At 43.1% G+C, this 11,645-nt stretch overlaps 1 protein-coding gene across 1 annotated transcript; it reads right to left on the reverse strand.

Annotated features, from left to right (window-relative positions):
* Positions 1–994: 994 nt before the first annotated feature.
* LOC133582903 (potassium voltage-gated channel subfamily A member 2) lies at positions 995–8,189 on the reverse strand. Its single transcript, XM_061937009.1, has one exon. The coding sequence runs from the start codon at positions 7,896–7,898 to the stop codon at positions 6,411–6,413; it is 1,488 nt and encodes a 495-aa protein (XP_061792993.1). The 5' UTR covers positions 7,899–8,189; the 3' UTR covers positions 995–6,410.
* Between the last annotated feature and the right edge of the window lie 3,456 nt (positions 8,190–11,645).

An 11,645-nucleotide genomic window follows, 5' to 3' on the forward strand; every position in this document is an offset into this window, starting at 1 on the left:
AGTGCACCCCCTAAATTGTCACGTTTTCTGTGTCAGGTAAACCGTGACCAATGGGGCCATATGACCCCATTAGGGGTCATATGGCTCATATGGCATAAGTAGGACGGAGTACGCAAAGTAGGAAGGAGTACACAAAGTAGGATGGAGTACACAAAGTAGGAAGGAGTACACAAAGTAGGAAGGAGTAATCAAAGTAGGAAGGAGTACACAGAGTAGGACGGAGTAAACAAAGTAGGACGGAGTAAACAAAGTAGGAAGGAGTACACAAAGTAGGACAGAGTACACAAAGTAGGAAGGAGTACACAAAGTAGGACGGAGTACACAAAGTAGGACGGAGTAAACAAAGTAGGACGGAGTACACAAAGTAAGAAGGAGTACACAATGTAGGAAGGAGTACACAAAGTAGGACGGAGCACACAAAGTAGGAAAGAGTACACAAAGTAGGATGGAGTACACAAAGTAGGAAGGAGTACACAAAGTAGGACGAAGTACACAAAGTAGGACGGAGTACACAAAGTAGGAAGGAGTACACAAAGTAGGACGGAATACACAAAGTAGGAAGGAGTACACAAAGTAGGAAGGAGTACACAAAGTAGGACGAAGTACACAAAGTAGGAAGGAGTACGCAAAGTAGGAAGGAGTACACAAAGTAGGATGGAGTACACAAAGTAGGAAGGAGTACACAAAGTAGGACGGAGTACACAAAGTAGGAAGGAGTACCCAAAGTAGGAAGGAGTACACAAAGTAGGATGGAGTACACAAAGTAGGACGAAGTACACAAAGTAGGACGGAGTACACAAAGTAGGAAGGAGTACACAAAGTAGGAAGGAGTACACAAAATAGGATGGAGTACACAAAGTATGAAGGAGTACACAAAGTAGGACGGAGTACACAACGTAGGACTGAGTACACAACGTAGGACCGAGTACACAAAGTAGGACAGAGTACACAAGACCTGGCAAACAGTGTCAATGGATTTTGGGGCTGATCCGGATTCAGGATGGTTTTAAAGGACTAGTCCTGCTAGAGGTTTGCAATTTGCCATTACTTGTCTAGATTTGCATACATTATTTTCAAGTACATTTTTGACATGTAAAAAGATCTAGTGGTGTCGTTAGTGTGGAGGCACTGATTAATGACATTTATTCTTTTAAAAAGGGAACATGGATTTGAACTAGGAATACTTTGAGCTCAGTGGGAAGGTGAAGCACCTCTGAAACTGTTCCTGGTTGGTCCTAGGTCAGTACGAGACTAGTTCTCTCACAACATTCTTGTTGTCCCTCTATGACACGCGAGGACTTGTTCATGTTCCATCTTCACCAAGTTCATGTTCCATCTTCACCAAGTTCATGTTCCATCTTGACCAAGTTCATGTTACATCTTGACCAAGTTCATGTTACATCTTCACCAAGTTCATGTTCCATCTTCACCAAGTTCATGTTCCATCTTGACCAAGTTCATGTTCCATCTTGACTAAGTTCATGTTCCATCTTCACCAAGTTCATGTTCCATCTTGACTAAGTTCATGTTCCATCTTCACCAAGTTCATGTTCCATCTTGACCAAGTTCATGTTCCATCTTGACTAAGTTTATGTTCCATCTTCACCAAGTTCATGTTACATCTTGACCAAGTTCATGTTACATATTCACCAAGTTCATGTTCCATCTTCACCAAGTTCATGGTCCATCTTCCCCAAGTTCATGTTCCATCTTCACCAAGTTCATGTTCCATCTTGACTAAGTTCATGTTCCATCTTGACCAAGTTCATGTTCCATCTTGACCAAGTTCATGTTCCATCTTGACTAAGTTCATGTTCCATCTTCACCACGTTCATGTTCCATCTTCACCAAGTTCATGTTCCATCTTGACCAAGTTCATGTTCCATCTTGACTAAGTTCATGTTCCATCTTCACCAAGTTCATGTTCCATCTTCACCAAGTTCATGTTCCATCTTGACCAAGTTCATGTTCCATCTTCACCAAGTTCATGTTCCATCTTCACCAAGTTCATGTTCCATCTTCACCAAGTTCATGTTACATCTTGACCAAGTTCATGTTCTATCTTCACCAAGTTCATGTTCCATCTTCACCAAGTTCATGTTCCATCTTCACCAAGTTCATGTTCCATCTTCACCAAGTTCATGTTACATCTTGACCAAGTCCTTCATCTTTTAAAGACTTTTTTACTTTCTTTGCTCAAGTCGGTTTTTTTGAAACTGACCTCTTTGAAAGCATTTTGATGAAACAAGATGAGACTTTTGACTTCTTTGAAGCTGCTCAACATTTACACCTCGCATGTTGTTGACTTGTTGTTGCAGGACGCACGTCTGAGAGATGTCAACAACAACAACAACAACAACAACAACAACAACAACAAAGATTCCAAATTGTTTTCATACCCTTCAAAAAGTTTAAAGGGGAAGAACTAAGGGTTGTTTATCTTTGACAATCTTCATGTGAGACAATCACAATGTTTAACATGCATTATATCTCATGTGAGACAATCACAATGTTTAACATGCATTATATCTCATGTGAGACAATCACAATGTTTAACATGCATTATATCTCATGTGAGACAATCACAATGTTTAACGCATTATATCTCATGTGAGACAATCACAATGTTTAACATGCATCATATCTCCTTATTGAAGTATTGCTTAGTGTGAGAGAAGCAATACGAACGTAACGCAACAATCACTTACTGTACAATGTCTGCTCTCACTGGGATAAAGCCTGATGGGATGTTTATATCTTCCCCTTCACATGAAATATTCATTATAATAATTTTCAAGGTTTAAATAAAAAGACAAGCGTCTTTTTTATCGCTATCATCGAGCATCGGTCGCATGTCACAGATGAACAACTTTTAAATTCTACTATCCAGGTGAGAGGCATGATTTAGAATCTCTAATTCAATCAGAGGTGATAAAGATGCAAGCTAGTTAGCGCTCTGTCATCACAGCCACGCTAAAAATATTTTTTTTTGTCTGCGTTAGCACTTCTAATAACAACATTGCTCACAGTTAATATTCAGCTCACAACATGTAAATAAAGTATTGTTGTTGCTTTTTAGTGATTTTGAGGCTAAATGGATTATGCCCATTAGCACCATTGCTAGCCTCCTAGAATGGGCTGATTACAAGTTGGAATACATCAAATCAAATAAAAAAAACAAATGTGTTCTTGTCTCTCATAAAGATTATGAATAATAGCTCACATTCCCCCCAAAAAGTGCACTTCCCCTTTAAGGAAATATTTGACTTCTGACCATTTTGTTTGACCAAAAGTGTATAAAATATACAAAAACATGAAACAAACCAACAAAAAGGTAACATCAATGGATGGATCTGAAGTTGATAGACAGATTTAAGCATTGAAATAAAAAAAACAAAAGATAATTAAAGCTGCAAACAGCGATGGACGGGACCGACTTTGAAGGCTCATAAAATCCAAACCGGAGCAGTAATTAAAACTCTTTTGTCAACTTTTAATCAAAAGGGTTCAATCTCTCCCCTGTGCTAGTTTGAAGCCGACACGACAAACGTGCTCAGAGGAGATAATTTTTGAAAAAAGGTGACCGTTTTTTTACAAAACTTTTGTTTTGAAGGGGTAATTGCAAACTTCCTGTTGATTTTTGCTGGGGGTTGTCAATACAATTAAGTGAGACCTACATATAAGTTTTTGTTTCATGTCTCTACGACATTCCTACTGGAAGTTACAGGCAGTTTTGTCTGAGTTTTCTTCCTAGGAGCAGTTGTGTCTGTGTTTTCTTCCTAGGGGGTGCTAGAGCGCAATTTTGAGTTTTTTTTTTATTTATTTTTTTATTAGATCGCAATTTTTGCCAGTCCTGATGTGTGTGTCCAGTTTGGTGAGTTTTGAAGCATGTTAAGAGGGTCAAATCACAGCTCAAAGAGGCATAAGTGACTGTTTTTACTACAAATTTGTTTTGAAGGGAGAATTGCAAACTTCCTGTAGATTTTTGCTGAAGGATGTCAGTGTATGACATCTAGGTCTAAGTGAGACCTACATAGAGGTTTTTGTTTCATGTCCAGGTAGTTTTGTCAGAGTTTTCCTCCTAGGAGCAGTTGTGTCTGTGTTTTCTTCCTAGGGTGCGTTAGAGCGCAATTTTGAGTTTTGGGGTTTGGTTTTTTGATTAGATCGCAATTTTCGCCATTCCTGATGTGTGTGTCAAATATGGTGAGTTTTGAAGTATGTTAAGGGGGTCAAATTACAGCTCAAAGAGGTGGCGGTATAATAATAAAGAATACAACACACAAAATACAATAGGGTCCTCTGTCCCAAAGGTACATTGCAGTCCCTAATAATCATATATGACTTACTTTTAACACTTTTATGATCTAAGGGTCTTCTAATGTTGTTGTTTTTCAATTGTATTCAAACAGTCAATCCTAAAAGAATAATACTGAATCCAAATCAATGTTGTCAACGTCCAACTACTTCAACTACAACTACAACTACTTCACATCAAGTATTTGACTTCTGAGGGTTTGTTGGAGCAAAAGTGTATGAAATATAGAAAAAGAACAATAATGTAATATCAATGTATGGATCTGAAGTTGATAGCCTAGCATGATGCTGCTAAAATGTGAGAGTTACGTTAGCATGTAGCTATGGAGCTATGCTAATGTTTGTGTCCTCATTGTTTGGTTGTCCTATGTGGACATATAGCCTGTACTACGGTGTGTACTACAGTGTGTACTACAGTGTGTACATTAAAAAGTACACAGTAGAGAGAGAAATGTATGGACGAACACAGCTAGTTAGCATTGTAGCTACATGCACACAAAACAGTCAGAAAAGCTCTGTAAGGTTCTACATTTCCCCATCAAGGTTAGATTTTTGCCCAAACATTTTCACTAAACTATCTTTTTTAGAATGCGTACAGCGTGTGCCCAGCTTGTTGTACTGTGTAGCAGCCTGTAGGCGGCAGTGTGGGAGCACTGGACTCTTCTTCTTTTTTATTTGCCTTACTTGCTCCTGAATGGTTTAGTCGTGTGGAGGCCGACTCGCTCTTAACTGCCGCCAGCCGCGCCAAAAAGCCAATCAAAGTTCTTGTGGGCAGTCTAAAGGGACAAACGTGGCCTGAGAGGGTGTTTTCCGCCTGGCTCTAGTGTTTGACTTGCCTCCATTGGATAAGGTTAACCAGCGGGACATGTTCCCTTGTCAAAGGTGCACTTTAGCAGTCTTTCTAGCAGCATAACTCAAAACGTTACAGACAAAGTAGGAGTAAACAGGAAATGGCAACAATTGATCTGGATGGCCGTCTGGATTCAGGATTTTTTTTTACAGTTTGCGAGTACTTTTCTAGATTTGCATACATTATTTTCAAGTACATTTTTTACATGTAAAAATATGTAAAAAAAAACCCAGATCTTTTAACATGCATAGATTTTGGCCCAAACATTTTCACTACACTATCATTTTTAGAATGCGTACAGCGTGTGCCCAGCTTGATGTACTGCGTAGAGCCTGCAGGAGGCAGTGTGGGAGCACTAGACTCTTCTTCTTTTTTATTTGGCTAACTTGCTCCTGACTCGCTCTAATCTGCCGTCAGCCAACCAAAAAGCCAATCAAAGATCTTGTGGGCTAAAGGGACAAGCGTGGCCTGAGAGGCCGTTTTTTCCGCCTGGCTCTAGTGTTTGACTTGCTTCCATTGGATAAGGTTAAACAGTGCAGGGGACAAAAAGTGGGACATGTTCCCTTTAGCCGCCTTTTCTAGCAACATAACTGAAAAAGTTACAGGCAAAGTCGGATCAAACAGGATCTGGATGACTGTCTGGATTCAGGATGGTTTTAAAGGATTTGGCCTGGAGGTTTGCAGTTTGTGAGTACTTTTCTAGATTTGCATACATCATTTTCAAGTACATTTATTACATTAAAAATATGTAAAAAAAAAAATAAAAATAAAAAGATCTGGTGTTTTTTTTGTTTTTTTAACATGCATAGATTTTGGCCCAAACATTTTCACTAGACTATCGGTTCTAGAATGCGTACAGCGTGTGCCCAGCTTGTTGTACTGCATAAAGCCTGTAGGCGGCAGTGTGGGGAAACTACCAACATGCATCACAAGTCTGTGGCTCGAAGTGCCAGAGAAGAAACATTCAAGTTGTCCTCTGTGGTGAACATTAAGAGCCAAGCAGTGAAAGGTGAGAAAGGTGTGGAACCACCTGGTGCCCATGGACTTGCACCTGATGGTGTGTTGTTGTGCAGAGCAGTGCACCCTGGGAAGTGAGGGCTGAAGAGACTAAAGTGCTGACTTCTTTCTTCTTTTCTTGTGCGCTATTATTATTATTATTGGCATGAATATTCTTCTTAGAAAAAATTAACTCCATGCAAAGAGCTGAAGATCCTTCAGAGTTCCTGTGCCTGGTTCTTGCCCAGGACTACACGTCCGTCAGCATCTTGGTGATGTTGACGTAGTTTGTGTTGGCCAGCGTGCAGTTGGCCGTCTTCAGGTTCTCCTCGCCGAGGTCCTCGTTGCTGTTATTGACGGCCTCCTGGATCTCCATGTAGTCCGACTTGCTGACGGTGGAGCTGCTGCGGCTCTTCTTCAGCTCCTCGGACGAGTCGGCTTTGGGCGCGTTGACCTGCAGGTACTGCGCCTGCTCCTCGCCCTCCGTCTCGCGGTGGTAGAAGTAGTTGAAGTTGGACACGATGACGGGCACGGGCAGGGCGATGGTCAGCACGCCGGCGATGGCGCACAAGGAGCCCACGATCTTGCCGCCAATGGTGGTGGGAACCATGTCGCCGTAGCCCACCGTGGTCATGGACACCACGGCCCACCAGAAGGCGTCCGGGATGCTCTCGAACTGAGACTGCGGCTCATCGGCCTCGGCGAAGAACACGGCGCTGGAGAAGAGGATGACGCCGATGAAGAGGAAGAAGATGAGCAGGCCCAGCTCTCTCATGCTAGCTTTGAGGGTCTGGCCCAGGATCTGAAGCCCCTTGGAGTGACGGGAGAGTTTGAAGATGCGGAAGACCCGCACCAGGCGGATGACCCTGAGGATGGCCAAAGACATGGCCTGCTGTCCCGCTTGGCCGTCGTCCGGACTGTCGGCCAGCTCCGTGCCCAGCGTGATGAAGTACGGGATGATGGCCACGATGTCGATGATGTTCATGAGGTTTCCAAAGAAGCCTGCTTTGCTGGGGCAGGCGAAGAAGCGCACCAGGAACTCAAAGGAGAACCAGATGATGCAAAGCGTCTCCAGGATGAAGAAAGGGTCGGTGAAGTAGGTGGAGGTGTATCTGATGACGGTGGTGTTGGTCTCCGGGGAAAAGATCTCGGCGTGAGACTTGTGCATCCCGTCTTCATCATTGCGGAAGACGGGGAGAGTCTCCAGGCAGAAGCTGACGATGGATATGAGGATGACCATGACGGAGATGATGGCGATAATCCTGGCCGGACCGGAGCTCTCCGGGTACTCGAAAAGCAGCCAAACCTGTCTCTGGAACTCGTTGTCGGGAAGAGGGCGCTCCTCCTCCTTGATGAAGCCCTCGTCTTCCCGAAACATCTCGATGGCCTCGTCGCCCAGCTCGTAGAAGCGGATCTCCTCCGAGAAGATGTCCAGCGTGACGTTGACCGGCCGCCTCAGCCGGCCCCCGGACTGGTAGTAATACAAAATGGCGTCGAAGCTGGGTCTGTTCCTGTCGAAAAAGTACTCGTTCCTCAGCGGGTCGAAGTACCGCATCCTCTTTTTGGGGTCCCCCAGCAGGGTGTCGGGGAACTGCGAGAGGGTCTTCAGCTGGGTCTCGAAGCGCAGCCCCGAGATGTTGATGACCACCCTCTCGCAGCACTCGTGGTCGCTCTCCGGGTCGTAGTCCAGCGGGTGCGCCGCCGCTTCGTCGGAGGGGTCGCCCGTGGCCACGGTCATGCTGCGGGGGCGAGGCCTGCACCTTTCGGGGGAGTCCGGGTGCTGCAGGGCGGGGGCGGAGGGTGGTCCGGTGTCCTCTCAGGGCGGGACTGCATAGGACAGAAGTAGGTCAGGTCAACTTGAGAGCGGCATCTCGACACTTCCTGAAGGAGAAATAAAAGCAGGAACATCTCCGCTGCTGCCTTGCATGCCAATGACTTCACTGCAGCCGCCACTGCGGCGGACTCCTGGACATGAAGGACAGGCTTCCCCTTCCTGGCGGTGAAGCCATGCATGAAGCCGGCATGCAGCGCCCAAACACCATGGAGTGCTCCTACTGCGTCTCCACACCTTTACAACAATGAGCGTTGCGCCTTCAAAAGACGCCGCTTGTGTTGCTGAAATATTGAAAACGAGACGTAAATAATTGAAGAGGCGAAGGAAACAGCAGCTGGGGGAGGAAGGCTGAGCAGGCGGCTGAGGGAGGCATGCGTCAGAAGGAAGAAGACACGTACCTGCAGCCATGGAGCGCCTCTCCAAATAGAAAAAGATCAGGATCACCTCATGATGTCCGCCGGCTGCCGCATCCGCGCCGTTTGCACCGCTCTCAGGCACGGTGCGCGGGCGGGTGTGTCCTCGCTGTGCCCCCCTCCTTCCTGCTGGCAGCACCGGCTGATGATGATGATGATGATGGCGATGAAGGGGAGGAGGAGGAGGAGGAGGAGGAGGAAGAGGATCAGACAATAAAAGGGGTGGAGGCTGCAAAAAGGTGCTGAGATCAGCACAATGGTGCACAGAAGGTAGATCGTCATGGAGAGAGAGGAGAGAAATACACACTGAAAGTGTTTTTATACACACTGTGGAACATGAAAGTCTTTTTATACACACTGCGAAACATGAAAGTGTTTTTATACACACTGTGGAACATGAAAGTGTTTTTATACACACTGTGGAACATGAACGTGTTTTTATACACACTGTGGAACATGAAGATGTTTTTATACACACTGTGGAACATGAATGTGTTTTTATACACACTGTGGAACATGAAAGTGTTTTTATACACACTGTGGAACATGAAGATGTTTTTATACACACTGTGGAACATGAATGTGTTTTTATACACACTGTGGAACATGAAAGTGTTTTTATACACACTGTGGAACATGAAAGTGTTTTTATACACACTGTGGAACATGAAAGTGTTTTTATACACACTGTGGAACATGAAAGTGTCTTTATACACACTGTGGAACATGAAAGTGTTTTTATACACACTATGGAACATGAAGGTGTTTCCATACACACTGTGGAACATGAAAGTGTTTTTATACACACTGTGGAACATGAAGGTGTTTTTATACACACTGTGGAACATGAAAGTGTTTTTATACACACTGTGGAACATGAAAGTGTTTTTATACACACTGTGGAACATGAAAGTGTTTTTATACACACTGTGGAACATGAAGGTCTTTTTATACACAAGCAGTGAAGTTGTCAGGTTGTGTAAATGGTAAATAAAAAGAGAATACAACAAATCCTTTTCAACTTATATTCAATTGAATAGACTGCAAAGACAAGATATTTCATGTTCACACTGAGAAACTTTGCTATTTGTTGCAAATATTAGCTCATTTGGAATTTGATGCCTGCAACATGTTTCGAAAAAGCTGGCACAAGTGGCAAAAAAGAGTGAGAGAGTTGAGGAATGCTCATCAAAGACTTATTTGGAACATCCCACAGGTGAACAGGCTAATTGGGAACAGGTGGGTGCCATGATTGGGTATAAAAACAGGTTCCATGAAATGCTCAGTCATTCACAAACAAGGACGGGGCGAGGGTCACCACTTTGTCAACAAATGCCTGAGCAAGTTGTTTAAGAACAACATTTCTCAACAAGGAATTTAGGGCTCTCACCATCTACGCTCTGTAATATCATCAAAAGGTAATGGAGAAATGACTGCATGATTCCAAAAAGAAGATGACTGCTGTCCTCACCTTCTCCTGACATTTAAAGTGGTACACACGCCTTTTAGTCCACGTTAACTTTTTAAATATTTGTTTTTTTCATGTATTCACCACAAAAGTAATAATGCATCGTTGTGACATCAAGGTGTGACAGGAAGAAGGTGTGTTCCATTTCCTGTCTGTCTCCCTGAACACTATTTCTCTCATACTGTTAATTAGTATTGTGTTTATAATGTACACTTTCTAATTAGATGTAATTATTATTGTGTTTATAATGTACACTTTCTAATTAGATCATACTTGCCAACCTTGAGACCTCCGATTTCGGGAGGTGGGGGGTGGAGGGTGGCGGAGGGCGTGGTCGGGGGTGGGGTGGGGGCGTGGTTAAGAGGGGAGGAGTATATTTACAGCTAGAATTCACCAAGTCAAGTATTTCACATATATATATATATATATATATATATATATATATATATATATATATATATATATGTAAATAAATGAACACTGAAATTCAAGTATTTCTCTTATATATATATATATATATATATATATATATATATATATATATATATATATTTTTTTTTTAATTATATATATATATATATATAAATCAAATCAAATCAACTTTATTTATAAAGCACATTTAAAATTTACCACAGGGGTAGCCAAAGTGCTGTACAATGAGCAGGTTAAAAGATAAAACGAGTACCGAGCAAACACAACACAACACAAACAGAACATGATAAAAAATAAATAATTAAAATAGAATTAATAAAAACATAAAAACATAAAAACAGGATCACAGCAGGTGTATTATGGGGCGCCATTGCAGGATGGATATCACTCAGTGTTAAAAGCCATGGAATAAAAGTATGTTTTTAAGAGAGATTTAAAAACAGGAAGAGAGGAGGCTTGTCTAACACTCAGGGGTAGGTCGTTCCAGAGCTTGGGAGCAGCAACGGCGAAAGCTCTGTCACCTCTAAGCTTCAGCCTTGTGTCAGGGACCGTCAACAGCAGCTGATCGGCTGATCTTAAGGATCGGGTGGGGCAGTAAGGCTGAAGGAGGTCGGAGAGATAGGTTGGCGCGAGGTTGTTTAGACATTTAAAAACAAATAAAAGGAGTTTAAAATGTATTCGGTAACGCACAGGGAGCCAGTGAAGGGACGCTAAAATAGGGGTGATGTGCTCACGTCTGCGGGTCTGTGTTAGCAGACGAGCAGCAGAGTTCTGTACGAGCTGCAGGCGGGCGAGGGAGGCCTGGCTAATGCCAACATACAGGGCATTACAGTAATCAAGACGAGTCGAGATAAAAGCGTGGATTAATTTCTCAAGATCATGTCTTGATAAAAGCGGTTTCACTTTCGCTATTTGGCGTAATTGATAAAAGCTTTTTTGAACGACGCTGCTGATTTGTTTTTCGAATTTAAAATCTGAGTCAAACTTTACCCCCAGGTTTGTGACAGAGTCGCTGAGATACGGGGTCAGAGTGCCGAGGTCAACGTTGGGGGAGGGAGAGCGACTTGGACCGAACAACATAACTTCTGTTTTGTCTTCATTTAGGCTCAGGAAGTTAGCTGAAAGCCAGACTTTGATGTCGTGCAGGCAGTCAATAAGACTTTGAACCGTGTTATTTTGTGCCATGGGAAAATAAATCTGGCAATCATCGGCATAAAAATGAAATGCAATACTGTACTTCCTAAAAATAGAACCAAGGGGGAGAAGGTAAAGCGCAAATAAAATTGGGGCAAGGATTGAACCCTGGGGGACCCCATGTGGTAAAGGAGCTGTGGACGA

The sequence above is a fragment of the Nerophis lumbriciformis genome, linkage group LG03 (assembly GCF_033978685.3).
Source record: "Nerophis lumbriciformis linkage group LG03, RoL_Nlum_v2.1, whole genome shotgun sequence".
Taxonomy (NCBI): Eukaryota; Metazoa; Chordata; class Actinopteri; order Syngnathiformes; family Syngnathidae; genus Nerophis; species Nerophis lumbriciformis.